Source organism: Adiantum capillus-veneris, chromosome 23 (assembly GCF_014529385.1).
Source record: "Adiantum capillus-veneris isolate H3 chromosome 23, ASM1452938v2, whole genome shotgun sequence".
NCBI classification, from domain to species: Eukaryota; Viridiplantae; Streptophyta; class Polypodiopsida; order Polypodiales; family Pteridaceae; genus Adiantum; species Adiantum capillus-veneris.
Genome location: NC_140953.1, coordinates 42,371,263 through 42,393,082, shown reverse-complemented (window position 1 = coordinate 42,393,082; position 21,820 = coordinate 42,371,263). Strand labels below are relative to the sequence as shown.

Sequence of the window (21,820 nt, the reverse complement as noted above, 5' to 3'; positions counted from 1 at the left end):
TTAAAGAGCGGGTATCATCAGACACATAGCCCCTAAGATGTTCATAAGATTGCCTTTCGCACAACGTTTGGACTTTATGAATTTTTGGTAATGCCTTTCTGCTTTGACCAATGCTCTTGCCACATTCAATCCAATGATGGATCGAATTTTCAGCCCGCACCGAGATTTTACAGGAGTGTTCTTTGATGAAATACTCATCTTTTCAAAGATTGAGGAGGAACATCGGAAGCACTTGGACATAGTGTTTCAGGAATTGCAAAAGCATGAGTTGCATGTGAATGCAAAGAAGAGTGAGTGAGTTCTTACTGAGATACACTATCTCTGCCATATAGTCTCACTACCCATAGGATATTTGGTGTCTGTAGTCAAACCAGTTTGGAGAGAATGGAAGCCCAGACACCGTCATGAGAATAACTGGAAGCCTATCAATGCAGGAACCTGTAACCCAGTGTCGCCAGGTGGCTAAGCTATGTAAAACTCCAGGAAGGCCAGATGTAGCAATCTGTGCCATAAACCATAGAAACAAGTGACCCAAGGACGGATGCTCGCCGCGTTTTTACCGCATGTCATATTTTGGTATTTATGAGTGCAAAACCCACTTTTTCTTTGCAATCTTGTGCTCTTAGTGTTGTCTAGTATAGAATAAGTGTTTTTTAACACGCGTCCCCTGGCCCATCACCCGTCCCTGTTTTGCCACATCCTCGTCCCCGAGACCCATCCCCATGTGACTATGCCGTAACGTCCTCTGAATCAAGGAAAGCCAGACTAAACAGTCTGCACTATAGAAGCTACCATAAGCTGCAACAGTCACCGAGAGACCGCACGGACCACCACCGGATGGTGTCCTATCAATAGGTAGGGTAATCCAAGATGAGGGGAAAGCCATACTCAACAGTCTGCGTTGTGAAGGGCCTCTAAGAAGAGGTGTAGTCAAACCAAGCTGTCTGCACGGTGATCATCTTGTAGTAGGGAAGCAAGACTGAGCAGTCTACGCTGTGAAGATCCTCTGAGAAGAGGAAAGGCCATACCAATCTATCTGCGCCGTCTTGCCTATATCTCCTGCCTTTAATCCTCCGGTGTCAACCACAACAGAATCCACGCCAGCAATGCACCAAACCGCATCTTGGTGTGGCTCTCATTGTAAATGAGTTGGGAGTGGCTTACTGCCCAGGTCGGGGGATAAGTCTGTTGTAAGGTTACCGAGGGTAAGTGTAAGCAACTCTGAAGGTAGCAATCCAAATGATCGGGAGTGTAGAAGAGCAACTACACTACCATCCAAGCCAAGCTCCGGGTGACTCCGAATGTAGTAGCGTAATGATGCCTGATCTCCCGCATCTCGCAGGTAAACTCTCCAAGAGAGTCCAAAGCATTGAAGTCCCACTCCCATCTGTAGATCCAAGCAATGAACCTGTCCAAGAAGAGATCTGAGATCCTCTCCATAAGTCCATGTAGATGCTCCTGCGTAAGCAAGTGATCTGACGAATCGAGGTCAAGTGGTAAGTGTCTATCCACCCAAGATGGTGGTGTCCTCTCTTGGAATGTCGTGATCCCATATGCCATGAGCATGGCCATATCTCATGTGAACTCCTCTGATGAGTGCATAGGTGTGTCCATAGCAAACCACAAGTCACCACCCCCTCTGGAGTGCACAACCGCCGAATGATGGCCGGAATAATGGATCTCCCAGGGATCGTACGCCTGTAGATGATCAAGCAAATGTCGAAGATACCGTGTACTGCAGCAGTCACTGAGAGACCACATGGACCACCACCAACTTCATCCTTTGTGAAAAACACAAGCCATGTCCACCCAACAACGCAACTGTGATGTGATGAAAACGCTGCTGTCCAGCGATTTTCGGCGTGCTCATAAACTCCCGGCACGGTCCGGAGCGGAGCAGAGGGTCTGGAGATGGTGGTGAATCAAAGTCATTGCCCCTGATGGGCTGTAAACAGAGAAAACAGCAGGTGTTTATGGCTGAAATCTGAAGGATTGAAGAGGAATAGGGCCGGCGAGGCACCAGATGCCAAACCGGGTGTCGAAAGGCAAGATCCATGGTGGGCCAGAAGTAGTGCTGCCCCCCTCTTGCAAAAACGCTGCTGAATCTGCCCCAAAACGCAGGTTTTCTCAAAAAACGCAGGTTTCCTCAAAAACGAAAGCGACGAAAAGCTCTCCTGCTGCTAGCGCTAGGTGCGGGGAATGCAGATCTGCAGGGGAGTAGCTAAAAAGCAAGTGTTCATCCTGAAAACGCAACCAGATGCCCCAAAAAACGTTGGTGAACCTCCAAACGCTAGGGCTGAGGTAAAAAACGATGATGGGGTGTTGATGATCGCGGGCCTTCTGAAGAGTTTTTGCGACGGAAATGCTCTAAAGGCTGATCGCTGGCTGTGTGTGTGCTCCCAAAATATGGCTATTTGCAGAAACGCTGGTTGAGCTGATCCCTTGGGAGGAGAACCTGATGCGGAAGCACCCAGACCATGGAGAGCCTGAAGCTCTGATACCATGTGAGTGCACGTGCACGGAAGCGAGAGCGAGAGAGAGAGAGAGAGAGAGAGAGAGAGAGAGAGAGAGAGAGAGAGAGAGAGAGAGAGAGAGAGAACACGTTGATATGAGGAAGAGGGGGCGATCAGTCCCCCCTCACACCAGAGCAGAAGACCCTGTCTATACAATCAGATGTATGTCCTGTGGGTACCCCCTGGCCCCATATATAGGTGCCCAAGGGGAGGCAGGGCAATGCATGGAGAAAACCCCACGACCCAAAAAGGAAAAATAACCCATGGTGGCCGCCCAATACAAGTGGGTAGCCGGCCCCAAACTCGGGCGGCCGAACTAGGTACAACCTATGCTACGGGTGGCTAGTCCGGAGACACTAGCCGTACAAGTGCCCTAGACCTGTGTGAAGCAGCAGAGTGGTGTAAGGTGTAAGTCTAACATTATTATGGGCTGTTTAAGATAATTGACCAAGTGAATGATGTGACAATTCGATTAGATCTACCATCTAATTAGAAGATCCACAATGCTTTTCATGTTAGTTTACTCCGGCCATATGTGAGACCGCCTCCAAATCAACCTATTGTTGAGGAACCTCCTGAGGTTGACGAAACGGAAAAAATACTCCAACCGGAGTAGTATCTGCAAACACCCTCTTCACAGCAGTACTTCACCCAGCCATGGCATTTTCCCGTAGCCTCTCCCACCAGCGTTTTTCAGCCCTAAGCACCCTGAATTCAGCGATCAGCCTTGCGGATCAGCAGCGTTTTCATATCAGCCAGCAGGACCAGCATTTTTAATTTTTCAGCCATCGCCGTCCTTGGCAATAGCAAATCAGCCCACAGCCTCATCGTCGTCCTCGTCGTCACAGTACCAAGCATCTCCAGCAGTACCCATTAGCACCGCAGCACAAGTACCCCTCATCGTCATCGTCGTCGACGCAGTGCCCCAGCATCTAGCACCCCTTGCATTTTGGCTTCGCCCCTGCCTAGCTCAGCATAGGGATCATCAGTACCATCAATACCTACGGTATCCAGCAGTGTCCCGCAATACCAAGCACCAAAGTATCTTCCGCAGTACCCTTCAGTATCTTAGCAATACCAAGCAACTGCATCAAGTACCCATTAGCATCTAAGCATCTCATCATTTAGCATCATTGTATCAATATTTGTGCAAGTAATAAAGAAGGTACTTGCTCTGGCAACAGAGTAAGGGGGCCCTTGAGGGTGGTTGGGACCCAACATGCCGTGTCGTCTCTCTTCTCTCTCTCTTGCGTCTCTCTCTTTCATTCAACTCAGATCAGTTCTTTCAAGTAAAGTAAAGTAACCTTGTGTTTGTGCAAACTAGATCCGAGCTAAATCCTTAAACTCTTCTGGTATCAGAGCTTTGTGCATGCTTCGGCTTCACGAACTCAAGGACCCCAAGCAGAACCAAGAACCCAAAGAACCTCTCTCAGTTTTTTTCCCTCAAAGAATCTTCCTGGCCCGATCCTGGAATTATTAGCAACTCCCACCCTTAGTCCATCGTGCATCGGGTGCTCCCATCTTCATCGCTTTGTCTTTGAACGAGGATCGACATCAGATACACGAAAATCCAGATCTTGAATACCAAGATTTGCTTGCCTCTTATGCGGGTATGGAAGGAGTTGCAGCAAGGAGCTCTAACCCTCTTCTGCATTCGCATGTAGCATGCATCCACTTCCGTCGACAAGAAAACCTTGGAAATACCGTCGAGCACCCTTACCTTTCATCTTCACCTACAATGTTTTCACGACAGGACTATTCGAGTGGTCATACTTTCTTGCAAGGCAAAGTCAACATCAAGGTTGGTATTCTGCGACAGTAGTAAGGCTACCTAGTAACTCAATTGGTCAGTGTTTATATCGCAACAGTACCTACATCCGCAGTATCCACGATTTTGGAGGAATTTTTATCGGTTTATGCATCCACAAGCATCAAAAGTACATAGAAGTATCCAAAGGTAGAAGTTCGGTAGTTGTGCTCGACAGTTGTGCCTTGCACATGGTCCGAAGAGTGACATTGCAGATCGTAGTAAAAATTGTATCCCGTTGATAGAAGTCGAACTATTGACCTGCATATCATTTGTAGAGTACCCATGTCACAAAGTGATGACAAGGCTACGAACAACAGAAACCCTAATTTCTGCCAGAAACCCTAAAATTCTTGCAAACCCTAATTTTTGAAAATCGCGGAGGCTATTAAATTTTTTTATTTTTTTTTATAATGATGAGCGACGCAAATTTTTCTTTTTCTCTACAATATGAGAAAGAGAGAGAGAATGCTTTTGCTTTCAAGTTTTGACTCTCTGTGAGAGAGAGAGAGAGAGCAATTGCTTTTGATTTAAAGCTTTTGGGGCTCTGCTTTTGGGCATCCCTTGTAACCTTTAAATTAGTGGTGAGGGCCTCACTTCTCAGAGCATCTGGACGCAAAGTCTGAGAGTGAAACCCTAGCCACTCTCTTGTACTTTGAACTGATTAATATAAAAAGAAATACCGAAAGCGGCGCCAATCTTTGGGGCCAATATCTCTAGGCACGGAACTCCGCCGGGCAAGTGCAAATTTATTGTGATCTGTGAATTGTTTTGAAGTGGTTATTTGGTGCTATCGCGGTTGATTCTTGACTTGGAGTGTCCAAGTCTGTTGCAGTGGTATCAAAGCACGGCCGATTTCTCTTCTACGGGAAATCCGATCCCCGAAATTTTTTTCCGCGGCACCTATGGCTTCACGCAAGAATCAATCAACTCCCTATACATCCGGAGATGCGGGCAGGGATCACAACGAAGATTCCGGCAGAGAGTATGGCCCGCCTCGGCCTACTCAGGCGGAGCGGCGAGAGCTGGAGCGTCGCCAATTGATCGGCGATGCAACGAAGATGATGCTCAATTTTGCCAAGGACCCGAAGATGGCAAAATATATGAACCAGACCTCTCTGGAAGAGGTACAGACAGAGTGGCAGAGAACCACGACACCACTCCCGAAACCCGCTCTCAAGAAACCTTCTGCCTCCAAGAAATATATGGAGAAGGAACTGGAGAACGTGGTTGATGCACGGATTGCTCAGCTTTTCGACGTGCAAAAGAAAGACAAAAAGCATGGCAAAAAGCAGAAGAAAGGCACTGACTTCCTGGGATATTTGGGTCGTCGGTCGACTTTTGACAAGGCAAAGAAACAGAAGAAGAAGGTTCGATTTGAAAGAGTACCTAGTTCTTCTTCTTCTTCTTCTGATAGTTCTTCTAGCTCCTCGGATTCGAGCGAAGAAGACAGAAAAGGTAAAAAGCGAAGCAAGAAGCAACGCTTCGGAAAGGGCGAGAGAAAGACAAAGAAGGCTAAATCTCGCCCAGAGACTGACACTTCTACTGAGGACTCGTCTATAGACGGCTCAGATTCCGATGACGGAAACTTTTATGCGAACAAGAAGAATTTTTAAAAAGCTAACCAATATGACTTTCTCGAATATAAAAGCAAGAAAGTCCGAGAGTTTAAGGAAGGTGGCCACTCGATCAAGTTTGATACTTTCTCAGGATACTTAGATGCTTCGAAGGCTTTGTCTTTTATACAGCAGTTTGACATCGCTTTTGCGGGAGGACGCTATTCAGAGCACTCCAAGATTCGAAGAGCTACCTCTTACTTTAAGGCGAATGCTCGTACTTGGTGGTCCACTCTTCTTTTAAACAAGACTACGCTAGTTAAATGGCTGAAATTTAAGAAGCTTTTTATTTCTTCTTGGTTGACGCAAGAATATAAACGAGATGTACGAGCTGCTTGGAACCATCTGCGGATGACCAAGAAAGGTACAATCAATGCTTATTGTGAAAGATTCTGGAGCTCTTTTCTACCCGCCTCTTCATTCAAGAAGATCTCGTTCAGAGAACAGATTGAGCGGTTTACCTTGGGTCTACCTACAGAGATCCGAGATCACTGCTTGGAACAGAAGTCAGCTTCTATTCAAGAGTTGATGAGTCATGCAAAGCGGGGCTTTGCCATTCACTCTGGCAGTCTGACCTACCCCACAGATGAGGCCATGACACAACAAGCCGAACAGACTTCTGGGAATGAAAGTAGAAAGAAAAGAGCAACCCAGAGAAATAGGATGCACGACCCAAGCTTACTCCTGAGGAGAGAGCTGGCTTCATTAGAGAGGGAAAGTGCTTTGGATGTGGGGAACATGGACATATCTCCGCGAAGTGCCCTAAAAAGGCACAGAAAGAACAGAATGATAAGAACGACGACAAGCCTGAGAGTTCGAGAGCAGCTGAGGAACGTGGCAGAAAAGGCAGATAGAAAAGCAGAACTTGTACCACATGGCGTGGGACTTGCACCGAATCAAATGAATGAAAGTACAAACTTTGCCGCTTTTTGGGGCAAAGAGAAGGATCAGGAAGCTCTTTTGAAGGAGCCAAGGCCAACTTCTTTTCACTTGGAATTGGCGGCTCGATTTGGAATTACGCCCGACAGACTGACGCCATAGGCGGAGGTAGTTCGACTGGCACCCGGATGGGATGTTGCCATTACACCAAGCATTGGCAAACTTCGTTTGCAATGACAGGGGTGTTCAGGGCACGCGAGTGACGTTCTACTCGGAATCCCTTGGTACCACCAGAACTATGCCGTGGTTGACTACCGGGCCGAGAAAGCGACTTTGACAAATGAAGGGCTCAGAGATTGTACTTGATGAACTTCAGTTTCTTTACTCATTCTTTTGGGAGAGAACTGAACGATGGATAAAGGTTGAATATGTTTTGACCTGATTAAAAGAACGTGAAGATTTTTCTCCACACTCATGCCGATTGCTTTTTAGAGGGCCTGAAGATCAAACCATTGATCTGATACCTGGAAGCACGCCACCGAATCGGCCACCTTACCGTGTGAGCCGAGTACAGAATGAAAAGATTATGAACCCAGTGAAAGACCTCTTGGAAAAGGGTCTTGTCCAGCCTAGTACTTCACCGTATTGCTCTCCAGTGTTGTTGGTTTTGAAGAAAGACGGATCTTGGAGAATGTGCATCGATTATAGCACTCTCAACGAAATCACCATCAAGAACAGATTTCCGATTCCTAGGATCAATGATATACTCGACAGGTTACAGGGATCCTCGTGCTTTAGCAGGATTGACTTGAAGAGTGGATATCATCAAATCAGGATAGCGCCAAGAGATGTCTACAAGGCAGCTTTTCGGACGACTTTTGGGTTATTTGAGTTTTTGGTGATGCCTTTTAGCTTAACCAATGCTCCTGCGACATTTAACCGGATGATGGACAAGATTTTTCGAGAGTACAGGCTATTTGTTGGCACTTTCTTTGACATCATTGTTTTCTCCAACAATGAGGCAGAACACAAAGATCATCTGCTTCAAGTCTTTCAGGCATTACGAGATCACACGTTAGTGATTAATGCAAAGAAAAGTGAATTTTTTCCTACCAGAGATACACTTTTTGGGACACATTGCAAGAGTGCAAATGGACCTGGCCAAGATAGAGACTATCCGTGATTGGCCCGATTTGAGGAATGTCCATGAAGTTAGAAGCTTCTTGGGACTGTGTTCGTACTACAGGCGGTTCATATGAAAGTTTGTAGAGGTTGCTTCCCCTTTGCATATCTTGACACAGAAAGGAGTACCTTTCTCGTGGGGATCCACAGAGGTGACTGCCTTTTAGATATTGAAAGAGAAATTGACTACGGGACCAATTTTGACTTTGCCGGACTTGCAGAAATCATTTGAAGTATATTGTGATGCTTGTAGTCGTAGTCTGGGTGCGGTCTTGATGCAAGAAGGCCATGTCATAGCTTATGAGAGCCGATTGTTCTCTAGGCCGGAGATGACAACACAGATATATGAGAGAGATTTTGGCGGTTATCCATGCTCTTACTCAGTGGCGGCATTACCTACTCGGAGCGGATTTTGCTATCTTTACAGACCATCAGAGTTTACGCTACTTCTTGTCATAGAAGCAGCTTTCGGAAAAGCAGATGCGGTGGGCGAACATCTTGTCACAGTTTCACTTCCAGATTGTCCACGTGCAAGGACAGAAGAATGTGGTGGCAGATGCTTTGTCTCGAAAGCCGTTGGTTCTAGCTATTTCCACGATACATCATAGGAGCTTCGAGGATATGGTCGATCAGTATGCCACAGACATAGATTTTGCAAATATTTTCACACGGATACGAGATGGGGAGACAGTAGCTAGATACTCCCTTCGGGAAGGCTACTTGATGAAAAAAGACTATGTTGTGCGTTACACAACCGTTGAGGGAAAAGGTTATGACCGAATGCCACTGTCCACCTTTTACGAGTCACCGCAGCATTGCTACCACCATGAAGGGGGTAGAGAGATACTTCTTTGGGCCGAGACTCAAAAAGGATGTGGAAGAGTTTGTGCACAGTTGCTTAGTATACCAGAAGGTCAATTTTGACAGGCATAAGGCACAGGGATTGTTAAAGCCTTTACCCATATCCACCCGCCCCCGGAAAAGTATTGAAATGGATTTCATTTTTTATCTCTCGAGAACACAGAATGATCACGATGATTTTTCGATTACATGGCACGTCTGTCTGAGACGATTGTCTCCGACAAAGACCCAAGATTTATGAGTTTGTTTTGGAAGGCAATTTGGGAGAACACTGGCACGCAGTTGCAGTTCTCGTCATCGTTCCACTTGCAAACTGACGGGCAATTTGAGATTGCCAATTCAGTGATTTTAGATTTATTGAAGTGTTGTATCTCAGATCAGAAGACTCAATGGAAAAAGAACTTACCTTTGGTGGAATTTGCCTACAATAACACGATACACTCTTCGACGGGGAAGACGCCATGTGAGATTGTTGAAAGTGCTGCGAAGGTTCCATCCTTCCTGAGCACGAAAGATTAGATATTTGAAGCGGATGAATATTTGAAGCGGATTAGATCGCCATCGTCGCGACATGAAATTGAAGGAGGATGATTGGGTGCTCTTACGTTTTGAGAAGGCACGTCTACGAAAGAAAAAGGGAAAGGAGAGGCTTTTTTCCAAAGCTTAGTATGCGATACTACGGACCTTTCTAGATCACTGACAAGATAAATGATGTCTCCTTCTGATTGAAACTGCCAGATACTTCGAGGATTCACAATGCATTGCATGTGAGTCTCTTGAAACCTGTTAAGGGTGATGTGCCTCATGATGGGGAGCCTGATGAGCAACCCGAAGTGGAAGAAAACGAGGAGATCCTTGTTCCTAAACAGATTTTGGCACATAATGATACAAAGAAAGGTAAAGTCCGAAGGCGGTTCTTGGTTAAGTTCAAGAACTTTCCTGCATTTGATGCGAAGTGGATGGAGGAGGACCTGGCAGATACTCCTCGGATTGTGAAACTTTACACCGATGTTTTGGTTTAGCATAGTCTACTCCAAACAGAACCCAGAAATTCAGCTTGGCCGAAGATCTGGTGCAGTGGGATGCACAAGAGGAGAGTTACTCCACTCCTTTGTCAACAAATGCCTTGATTTTGATACTAAAGTCACTGATGTCTCTTTGAGCTTCAAGGATACTGAGAGCTGACAGTATTCTGCTGGATGACTATGAAATGGAATTCCTAATAATGATACTGATTTGTTTCTTCACTTCTTTTGAGTGCAGGAACTGATAGACGAAATGACTGCAGCATTTTGGTCTACTTAATCTCGAATAGACATGGTTGCAATAGGGGTTAGTCAATCGGACATCGATGAGGTTCCGATTGGACCTAGATGTGATTGCTAGCTACATTGCCGATAAATCATGGTCTAAGATCCGAATGAATGTTGAATGTCATGTGATGTCTTGTGATGTCTGGTGATGTCCTGCGATGTCGTGTGATGTGACTGCGATTTTGTACATGTGCTAGATGTGTGTTCCTAGTACGTAGGTACTAACAGTCAGTGTCTGCTAAGACGGTTTATGGCTTTTGTCGGTTTTGCAGGCGTAATCGCGATCAATTACAATGCTTTCAAGAGGGGGGTATGTCACAAAGTGATGACGTGGCTACGGACAGCAGAAACCCCCTAAAATTCCTGCAAACCCTAATTTTTGCCAAAAACCCTAATTTCTGAAAATCGCGGAGGCTATTAAAATTTTTTTATTTTTTTATTTTTTTATTTTTTTAATTTTTTTTTAATGATGAGCGACGCAAATTTTGCTTTTTCTCTACAATATGAGAAAGAGAGAGAGAATGCTTTTGCTTTCAAGTTTTGACTCTCTGTGAGAGAGAGAGAGAGTTTTGATTTGAAGCTTTTGGGGCTCTGCTTTTGGGCATCCCTTGTAACCTTTAAATTAGTGGTGAGGGCCTCACTTCTCAGAGCATCTGGACGCAGAGTCTGAGAGTGAAACCCTAGCCACTCTCTTGTACTTTGAACTGATTAATATAAAAAGAAATACTGAAAGGGGCACCAGTCTTTGGGGCCAATATCTCTAGGCACGGAACTCCGCCGGGCCAGTGCAAATTTATTGTGATCTGTGAATTGTTTTGAAGTGGTTATTTGGTGTTGTCGTGGTTGATTCTTGACTTGGAGTGTCCAAGTCTGTTACAACCCAGCTATATCCAACAAAGTAAGCATGAAGATCAAATATGTCGGCAAGCCTTGGAAAAGATTGTGTGGCCCCGGAAGTTGCAAAAGCCGTGCAACCGCCCCCACGTCACAAACCCGTCATGCATGCCCACTCTAATCAACAAAGAACAAATTGCCCTCCACACTAGCTAACAAACCCAAAAACAATGCCTCAAAAGACTCAAGCTGTATAGTATATATCTCTGACAAATCGGATCATGAACACTGACTACAGCCCAAGTGCCAACAGGCAATCCTGCATGTGCTATCATCCACATGAAATAACATATGTTGCGGCTAATCTTGAGGGTGGTCCGCATGCATAACCAAAACTATGTTTGAAAAACGCATCTACCATACCTCTAATGGACGTGAGCGGTGAGGTGGGTGTCGTGTCCGCAAAATAAGCCTCCTCCCAAGAGAGACAATGTGCGCAAAACAAGAAAGAGGAGCCCCATCAGCGTGTAAAGAAGACCCTGCCATTGACTAGGATCCCAGTCCAACTCAACCAAAGGCTTTCCCTACCATATCCACAATCTCCAACACAATGCCTCTGATGTAGTGAAAACAGGGTCAACCCAAGAGCCCTTTCTAGAGAGCCTACCACTCAACAAGCTGCCAATCATCGCACCTGCCAATGAAATGGCACCTCACCTTGGAACTCCAATCTGATGTGATTGCCATGATGGCCAGCCCGTGCAATGCCAAACACAAGAGTCCCTTGCTGTGCAACGTGGGGGCTCTCGAGCGAGGGTCGAAGTACACCCAGCAGCCCTGATGAGAAGGTAAGCTAGTATGTCTCCCAATGTAGCCATGCCAATGAGCAAGAACAGCCTCGTCAATCTCTCTCGTGCAGGCAGCAACCCCTCTGAAGATTCCGTAGGTAGCACCAATGGCGTATGCTCCAACCAAGATGCTTGGTGTAGCTTTGGACAACATGTATTCAAAGTGTAGTTTACTTTTTTTTTTTTTCCGAGAAAAAGATCCTTCTATTAGTTAATGAAAGCTGCCCATAGGGCTACATCCACCTCTGCAAGAGAGGGCTACAACAAGCATGATGGGGAGACTCTCCCAATGAAAAAACAGCATATATACAATGGGGCTAAATCAAGAGATGGGAGGAGGGAAAAGCCACACAGGTGGACAGTAGTGCCATCTGAGCACCCCCTGGACCATGGAGTAAAACGGCCCAAGGCGCCAGAGTCGAAGGAAAGCCTCGCGGCGCTCCCGCATGCGGTCGGAGCTGCCCTGTAGTCCCTCAAGTTGTCCTCTGAGAGTATGGATCAGCTCTAGCCAAAAGTCACGAACAATCTCTGCTGGTGGAACAAGGCGAGCCTCAAAGATGCGGAAACAACGGGCCCGCCAGATGAACCAGAGAGCTAGGCCGCTGATGAGCTCCCAACACTCCGCTCTCTCACTGCTCCACTCCTGTGGAGTAAGGTCTGTAGCAGGCTGGAGTGTAGGTCGACCCCCCTGTATCACTATCATCCTGCTGGTGGAAGATAGCTCAAACTGAAGTGCCGGGCCCGTGAGGGTGGACCAAGCCGCCGCCCCCCAAGTGTATTGTCGAGCCGTGGAGAGGGCAGGCATCAGCCGAAGAACTCGTAGCCACACCTGTTGGGCCGAGGGACAGTCCCAAAGACAGTGTCGCTGACTCTCCACCAACTGGTCACAGGCTGTACATGCGGCCGAGAGACCACTATGTACAAGCCAGCTCCCTACTGCTGTGGCTCTGTGTGCAACCAACCACTGGAACAAGGTGACGCGCCTCGGCTGTCTGGAGTCCCACAGCCTCTGCCAAAAAGCTGCCAAGAACTCAACTGTGAGGCCCTCCTCCTGCCAATGACGTGCTGCAGCGGGGCGGGCCTCTCTCTGTGCTGCAAGTATATGACGTCCAAGCCGAACAGTGTACTGAAAGAAAGGGACTCCTGGGCGGTCTGCAGAAGAGAATGGGTCCCTCCATAGCCACTCACCAAGATCCCACTGTACTCGTGCCAGTGGACAGCACTCCCAAGCCCATAGCCTCCAGTGTCCTGTCTCAAGAGCTGTTGGGTCAGGGTCTATGACGCAAGTCCTCCCACAGATGCCCACAACTCGGATCCTCTGGAAACAACACTCTGCTACCTGCGGGGCCTCTACTGCAACTCTCTGTAATCGTCCCCCACCCTGAAGCTCGAAGAACACGGCTGGGACAGTCTCTGAGCAAGCCCTGACTGAAATGAGAACCTCCAGTCGTATGAAGGCTCCCATCCACCGGGGTGCTACTGGCTCGAGAGGCGTGAGCCAATCAGCTGGAACTGACTCTGAGATGTCCTGACACATGCTCTGAACCCCTCTCATGCCCTGTAGCTGGACAACCTGCACCTCCTCTGACAAACCTGTGAACTCTAGCCAGTCACCTAGCGTGCTGGACCTGCTGCCATGGGACCCCAAGAAACATGAGGCCTACTCCCAACCAAGTGGCCTCTCTACGTGCTAACCATGGGGTTCCAGACGAGGGGCTGCCGTAGGCGCTCCTCCGTGCACGTCGGCTGTCGTTGCTCTAGGCCACGCCACAATAGCTCCCAAGAACGAAGCAAACTCACAGCGAATCGGTCCTCCAGTCTCCTGCTCAAACCAACTCGGCGCAACTCTGTAAAGATCCATCTGGTCGAAGGTTGCCAAGGGCCTCCTGACTGAGGCACCCTGGCACGAAGCCTCTGCAACAAGAACTCCTTCCAGGGCTCCTCGCCTGGAAGAAGTCCTCTGACGACGAACTTCCCAAGAAGGGCTCTGCTCTGTTGTGCTGGATCAATGATCCCAAGCCCTCCCTGAGAACAAGGAAGTGTGATGACCGACCAAGCCACCTTGGCTCAGGCAATCTGAGTGTCGCGACCTGACCAAAGGAAGTTCCTGATCAGCCTCTCTACCTGGCTGATGCAAGAACTCGAGAAGATCCAGCAAGAAGTGATGTACCACATAGTCGCCAACAACACCTGGTTGGCAACTACTACTCTACCAGCCAGCGAAAGTCGTGCTGAGCTCCAATGTAACAGCTTTCTCCTGATGGGCAGGAGAAGAGGAGCAATCTGCTGCTCGGGGGACAAATCCAAACCAACCTGACAACCCAAGTACCGAACTGCAGTCCCTGGAGGAATCCACCTGAAACCCTCTCCTGGCATCCAATCTGGCACAGGAGCACTACCAACTGAGAAAGCCACTGTCTTTCTCCAGTTGATCAGTGCGCCCGATGCACAGCAGAAGGTCTCCAAAGCCTGCCCACATCTGTGTAAATTGGCCTCCTGGCCCTCTAAGTACAAGGCTCGTCGGCAAACTCAGCGTCCAGAAGCTCATCTCCCCGTATAGGGAGTGCTAAGCCCCTCAAACCAACCTGCTGTGACACCAAAAATCTGCTCATCGCCTCCGCATAGAACAGAAAGAGAAAGGGGGCAAGAGGACAACCCTGTCTGACCGATCGTGTGAGCATGAAGCGCTCACCTCTACCTCCTGCCAAAAGCACCTGACTGTGAGCCTGTCTGTACAAAGCTGACACCCCTCTGATCCAAGCCTCTCAGAAGCCCATCCTGCGTAGCGTGCCCTCTAGAAAGTCCCAGTCAACTCTGTCGTATGCCTTCTCAAAATCGAGAAGAAGAATCACAAGGTCCTCCCCACGGAGCCGTGCAAACTCCCAAAAAGTGGCTGAATCCTCAAACTCAGGGCCTTGGCAAGAATTTTGTAGGCTGAGTTGAGAATGGTGATGGGGCGCCACTGTCGAATCTCATCCAAGGAGCCACCCTCCTTTGGAATGAGGTAAATCAGGCCCTCACTCATGCTATCCGGCATCACTCCTGTGTGCAGAATGTACTGAAAGGCACTACAAAGATCTGGGCCAAGCAGGTCCCAGTACTCCAAGAAGAAGCTGAAAGTCAGTCCATCCTCACCTGGACAACTACCACGAGGGAGGGCCCTAAGAGCCGTGTGCAACTCCTCAAGCTGAAGAGGTAACTCAAGCCTCTGCCGCATCTCCTCAGTCACAAGACAAGGCATCTGTGCCCAAACCTGCTCCCTGCATGCATCCTGTCTCTCTGACTCGAGCTCAGCCGACAGTAACTCACGGTAGAAGTCAGTAGCAACTGCACGCATATCCTCTGGCTCACAAACAACTGACCCATCGGGTCTCCTCAACTGATTGACCTTGGTATGCGAGTGCCGAGGTCCCACTGTCTCAAAAAAAGCACCTGTCACTCACCTGAGTCCACTGGGATGCCTGTCGGTGAAAGGCAAACTCATGGCGCCTCTCCTCTGTGCAAGCAAGCTCCTGTCGAGCCTGATGTAACTGCTCCTCCAACCATGGATTGTCTGGATGCTGCTCCTACATCCTCTGTAGTGAAGCAATGCCTCGTCTGAGACGCTGCTCCTCCTCTCTCGCTGCAGCCCGTCAAGCCAGAGACTCCTGGAGAAAGAAGTGGCTAAGCTGAGCTAGGCCTGAGGCCACTCTGTCTGCAGGTGGAGCCTAGCTGTCCATGCCCTCTGTCCATAGAGCCTCAACCCTCTCTCTGAGTGCTGAGTCCAACAAGACCCGCTCTGGGATGTGAAGCATCGTGCTCCCACTCCTCTGCCTGTCTGCCACTGTGAGGATCACTGGTGCATGGTCCGAGAAGGATGTCCCTGCCAGGATGCCCACTGATCCCCCCAAGTCACTGAAGTGGTCACTAGTGTAGAAGCGATCTATGCGCGATAGATTCACTCCTCCCACTCTGCGGTCCGATCTAGAGAAGGCAAGACTCTCTGGAGGCCTCACAAAGCCAGAATGCTGCCATGTATCCGAGACCCTCAACGTCATACATAACCTCTCCCAAGCTGCTAACTCGACTCCATGCAAAGTAGCATGGCTGCCTCCGATCCTGTCAGAAGGGTCCTCCAACATGTTGAAGTCCCCTCCTACACACCACTGGTCAACCTGTGGCAAAGACTCAACAATCTGTGACCAAAACTCTGCACGAGCACTCGCCACATTGGGCGCATAGATGTTCAGGAAACCCACAAGGCTACCCTGAACCGGCATAGTAATCCACTGAGCCCTGCCTGGTACAATAATCCCTCTGCCCACAATGGCCTGCTGTAATGAGTCCGCAATAGTCATACATACCCCACCCTGGATGCCTCAAGGTCCAAAAGCAGCTGACCAAAGGTATCATAGCGTCCACACAAAATCTGACCACATCGCCGAATGCGGCTCTCAGACAAATGGTGCTCCTGAAGCATAAGGAGATCAATCTCTCCTCCCACAAGGCAATGCTGAAGCTCCTGATGCAATCGGCCCCGCTGTCGCTGAAACTGGGGCCCACCTAGTCCCTACACGTTCCACGAGACGATCCTCATGGGGAGCGAGAGAGAACAGATGCTGCTGCAGCAGCAAGACGAGCTATCTTCGAAGCAGGCTTGGATGGGGAGTAATCCGCATCCGAGCGTCCTCTAGATAGGCGAGACTGCAGTGAGTGCCTGGTCTAAGCTTAAGTAGAGCGAGCCGTGCGTAAAGCAACCTCCTCTGTCCAGGAGTCCTCATGAATGAATACATAGCAAGGCAAACACTGCGTATCAGCAAAAAAGTACACCACAATGTGTCTACATCCTGCTGAATCTGGGGGTGTCACCGCAAACTTGGCCAGTGGCCACAAAGTCTGCAGCAAATCTGTAACGCCAAGTTCTCCCATGTGGTGAGAGAACTTGAGAACCTGTGTATGCAACCATCCCACCACTGAGTCGAGGGACCACTCTGTCTCAGTCCTGCCACAGAGGGGGAAGGAGAAACCAACTGCTGAGTCCAAGGCCTCTGTCCCCCTAGCGGCGAGGAACAAAGCGTGGACTCTGAAGCAGGTTGCCTCGTGGTCTGCTGCGGAATCGCCAAGAAAACGAGTAAACCCGTAATCAAAGAAATCCTAGCGACGGCGGAGGTCAATGCTCGTCAAACCACGAGGGATAGCTGCAAGAGGAGATGTCTGAATCTGCAGAGGGGGCCGCATGAAGGGCTGACCCTCTCTCGCTAGGCGACTCGTGGCGAAGGCGCTGCCAAGAGATCTCCTAGCCGCCGGCGAGGGTCCAGTCTCCTGAGCCGACTGTGGTACTGAAGCAGGAGGAGGGGGAGAGGGGGCTGGGGGAGAGGAGAAGCGGGGTGGGGCGGCAGAGACATGGGGGGGGCGAGGTGGTGGGGAGTGAGCGGTAGCAGAGGGCGGGGGAGGGCATGAGGAGGAGGGGAGATCGGAAGGCGGAGCGGCTGGCGAGGGTGAAGCGGAGGTGGTGGCTGGCGTAGGGGGCTCCTCTTGCTCAAGAGGACCAAAGCGGTTCCTCGTGGGAACCCACTGCTGCTGAGTAGGCACCTGGGGGCCACTCTGAGTGCCAGGCTGTCGCTGTGGCCCCTGGCGTCGACGGCCACGGGCCTGCTGCCACCCCTCCTCCGCTGGAGCCCCAGGCTCGGAGGGTGGCGCTGAATCTGTGCTCTGTGTCGCTGGCTGTGGCTGCGGCCCAGCCTTGGCAGGCTGGGGCTGAGGCTGAGGCTGGGGTGCGGGTCGTGGTCTCCTCCGTGGGCAGGCCTTCGCTAGGTGGCCCATCTGTCTACAAATGAAGCACTGGTTCGGGAGACCCGAGTACTCCACACTCTGTCTAAACCAACCCCCACTCACCCGAGGCAGAAGGATGACCTTCGGGAGCGTGTGGGTATCTCTGACCAAAACTCGAACTGAAGGGATGCCAGCCGCCTTGGCAGCTACTGATGCTGCCGTACGAGGTGTCTCCAGGACAGTTCCGATGGCGGAGCCAATCCTGGAGAGAAGTGGAAGGTACTCCCTCCGTAAACCCGGAAAGCATACTGAGATGGGGATGTCCGCCTCCTCTACTAGCACATCCGAAGACGGGTCAAAACCATGTCGCCACTGTCGAAAGTGGGCGCGTGATGCTCGGATGGCCAATGGACTCATAGCTATGACCTTGGAGGCCATCTCGGAAGTCTCGAACTCAATTTGGTAGTACCCCCGTCCGAGAATCTGGACATCCAAGATCTTGCCCACCTCTGCAAGGAGGCGGGCCTAGAGAAGGTCTCGCAGCTCTCCTCTGCTGGGACGAGTGCCGAGAACCTTGCAGATGACAGAAGTCGCCTGCAAGCGTTCTACCTCTGTGGCAAGGCTCGCTTGCTCTGCCGGCGTAAGAGCAAGTCGAATGGTGGGCTCAGCGGGGTCGGGCGAGGGGGCTTCAGGCGAGTCCCTCTGAGGTGAAGCTGGAGCCTCCATCTGTGTCTACTGCTGAGTCGAAGAAGCAGGCGGCGAAGAAGAAACCTGCAAACAAGTCAGCCAGGCACTTTTCCGAAGAGAAAGTGCTGCCGAGGCAGGTGCAGAGGGCCTTCGGGGCGAAGAGGATGGGGGGGGGGGGGGGGGGGGGGGGTGATGAGGAGACAGGGAGGGCGAAGAGGGCAGCCGAGCAATGTGCGGGTGCACAAGCAGCAGCGAGCGGGGGGGATGGAGCGGGGAAGGCAGAGCGAGAGGAGGGCAGCGGGCTGCGGCAGCTAAGGGGCAGCGCGCAGACAAGGGGGGGCAGCGGGCTGCGGCAGCTAATGGGGCAGCGCGCGCAGATAGGGGGGGGCAGCGGGTGGGTTGAGAGGCAGTGCGCAGGGGCTGAAGGGGGTGGGGGGGCAACGAAGGGGCAGCGGGGGGAGGGAGGGGGGGGGAGGAGAGCCATGGCGCAACAGCAAAGGGGGGGGGCGAGCAGCAGTAGCGGGCCTCAGATTGAAAGATTGCTGTGTAGTGTAGTTTACTTTTAAAAACACAGCAAGTTTTTGACATGCTTCTAGAGTGGAATGTTCTCTCTTGATTTGCCAAGAAGTATAAGATGTTTTCAGCAAATGTGGACCCGCGGCTTCTCTTAGGATACAATTTCGGCTCAACTATGCTTGCATTTGCAATGCATGTGATGTCTGATGTGGGCAAACAAATTCATGATGATGATTGCAAAGGAGACCTGCTGCTTTGGACCCTTTCAAGTTCAACAGCACTGAACTTTGAGGTGAGATGCTTTGGGCCCTTTCAAGTTCGACAGCACTGAACTCTGAGGTGAGATGAGCAAGTGAGAAAATTGCCATATCCTATAAAGAGATCAGCATCCCTGGCTATAGAATCACCTATTGCATCTCCTCCAAGTTATCCCTGCCTATAGAATAACGCGTTGCATCTCCTCCAATTTAATCTTGGACTTTCCAGGATCCAAAGTCCGCAACTATAGCTCAAGAGAACCCCTCTTCAGATCTGCCTACATGCTTGTCGAGTATAATTGAGAAAGATGAAGGAGCGATGTCCGATACAAGTGCGAAAGATGAAGGAGCGAATCTAAGCATTCAACAGATCCCATGAGAGTAGAACCTACTCAATATGCTCCACCTCCTGGAAGCATGTGTCTCTTGCAGCATTCAACAAATCCCACGAGAATTGATCCTGCTCAATATGCTCCACCTCCTGGAAGCATGTGTCTCTTCCAAATCTCTACATCACCAATCTTAGTATGCACCATCAAGAAAAGTATCATAGGTCTCCAACATTGCCTCCATATCCAAGTTCCAACCTTGATAGTTGGTAGGGTCAAGCTTTCAATCTCAACAAAACACCGGTAAAAACGGAATTTTCCTGTCAAGTAACTCTTGCAACTCTTCATCATAAATAAACTTCTTTAGTTTCTCGAAAGAGTAATCCACTGTGTCGATGACACAGTTGCCTCTTGTGGGGACTCTCCGCAATGGAGTGACCAGACAAACTGAGGACATCTCCTGAAACCTAACAATAGAGACTACCCTCACAAGGTCACGTACAGCCACAAAGATGCCTAGAGCTAGGCAAAATACCCCGGAGATGACCTGGAAATTCTAACTACTGCACCATCCCACACTGAGGATCGGGTGTAAAATGACATACATAAACCAGCAAGGTCTCTCTCACTACGTTCCATCACTCAAAGCTTATTTAATCCTCCGAAACCATCTCAAGATTTCATTGTTGTGAGTCCTAGGTGATAAACAGAAATAGAAAAAGGGAGGTGGTGGTGGTGGTTGGGGGGGGGGGGGGGGGGGGGGGGGGGGGGAGGGGGGGGCGGGGGGCGCTGACTTCATTACAAGAGAGAAGACAAAAGCCTTCACAGGGGCACCGATGATGAATTTTCGAGACAGATTCTTGCATACAAAAGAAGGCTAAGCAATAAGGTTAAATACATAAATGCTGGTGGTGAGTGTTCCAAACATGGACTGTTAGCAGTAGTTTGGTACGATTTGTGGATAATATGCACAAAACAAGCTGAAAGTCCTCACAAACTCAAAGGCTTCACCCGTACCTTCATGTTAGGTTTCAACTCGAAACTTTCTTCGCGTTGTTTCCATGTTTGATAGCCCCCAAACAGAGGTGGCCCTGAAAATCGAGCAGAATCTCTAGTAATGTATGTCAAATTTAGAGGGTACTGCCCATTCATATTCAAATATGAAGCTGGCACTTGAATAGCAGTAGGATCCTTCCGAAGAGGTATTGCACAGCCTGTTCGGTAAACAAACCAGGTGGAGTATTTTAACAATGCATAGAACGAATAGCAATCTTGCTGAACACTTTGGGTAGATTGGGAGCATACTGACGGTGCACGGGCCAGGAGACAAATCCCAAGGACCCGAGAAGCAGGTACAGCTTGTTTTTTTTGCAGCTAACTGCAATCCATTAAAGGACAGTCATAAGTATACCATTTGGGGGAATGTGGGTGGCTCTGCAGCGGGCGGGCGGGCGGGCGTGTGTGTGTGTGTGTGTGTGTGTGTGTGTGTGTGTGTGTGTGTGTGTGTAGGAGCACGGATCAGCACACATAGAGGTACCTGTCGGGGAGGATCCGCATGTCCAGAGAAGAAAGAGGCAGGGAAACATGAGAGCGCATGCCCATAAGAGGCCGCCCACCAGCAGAATCCGAAGCCTCCATCCTTTGCGCTGCTGCTGTGCGCGGAAGCTTCTCCACCTCCATGTTCCCTTACTCATCACCTCTACTCGATCACTGCGCGAAAAATGAGGAGAGCTAGGCCTACAGTCTCGACGAAACATTTCGTTTTATGAATATGAGTGGACGATTCTGAAAAAGTCCTTAAAAAATGGCAATCTGGTGGAGCGAAGCTGGCGGCGAGGCAAGGAGTTGGGGACAAGTGGCGCGTGCCTCCCTTTGGACTAGAAACCGACCACGGAGATCTCTCTCTCTCTCTCTCTCACACACACACATCCTCTGAAAGGCGGTGGGCGGCGGCTCTTGAAGACTTAAGCCACGAGCAGGGAGCTTTTTCAAGCAAGGGCAGGCCTAATCAAGGTTTGGAGAAGGGAAGCTTGATGCTCGGCTTGGTGCTCAGAGACGTAGACCTCTCTCTCTCTCTCTCTCTCTCTCTCTCTCTCTCTCTCTCATGTGTGATACGTTTTCTACGTAACAATTTAAGGGCTTCGCTCACAAGTAAGGTATGGCTATGTCGTTTCTTATCAACCTATTGCTTCTGTTAGATCTTGATCGTGCCGATTCATGGTATTATGCCAGAAATTCAAGGTTGCGTAGCCCAGAAGGAGAGCTGGTGAAGGCAACGAGGGAGGGCGACAGAGCTGTGGGTGGACCACACTGAGGGAAAGGGAGTCGTCGTTGCGCAAAGCTCTCTCTCTCCCTCTCTCTCTCTCTCTCTCTCTCTCTCTCTTCGAAGTTTGGTCGAAGGAAAATATGTGGGGGTATCGGAGAGGG

General features: G+C 49.7%; 1 protein-coding gene across 1 annotated transcript in view; it reads right to left on the bottom strand.

Moving 5' to 3' along the window:
* The window catches only part of LOC147427706 (Sept9 (DUF616)), a 60,139-nt gene extending 38,978 nt beyond the window's left edge, over positions 1-21,161 (bottom strand). Inside the window, exons 1-3 of the mRNA XM_086497512.1 lie at positions 20,931-21,161; positions 20,703-20,771; positions 20,411-20,607 (exon numbers count right to left, since the gene is read on the bottom strand). Coding sequence (XP_086353638.1) covers positions 20,411-20,607; positions 20,703-20,771; positions 20,931-21,150 — 486 coding nt within the window. The 5' untranslated portion in view covers positions 21,151-21,161. The remainder of the gene's footprint in view (positions 1-20,410; positions 20,608-20,702; positions 20,772-20,930) is intronic.
* Positions 21,162-21,820: the final 659 nt, after the last annotated feature.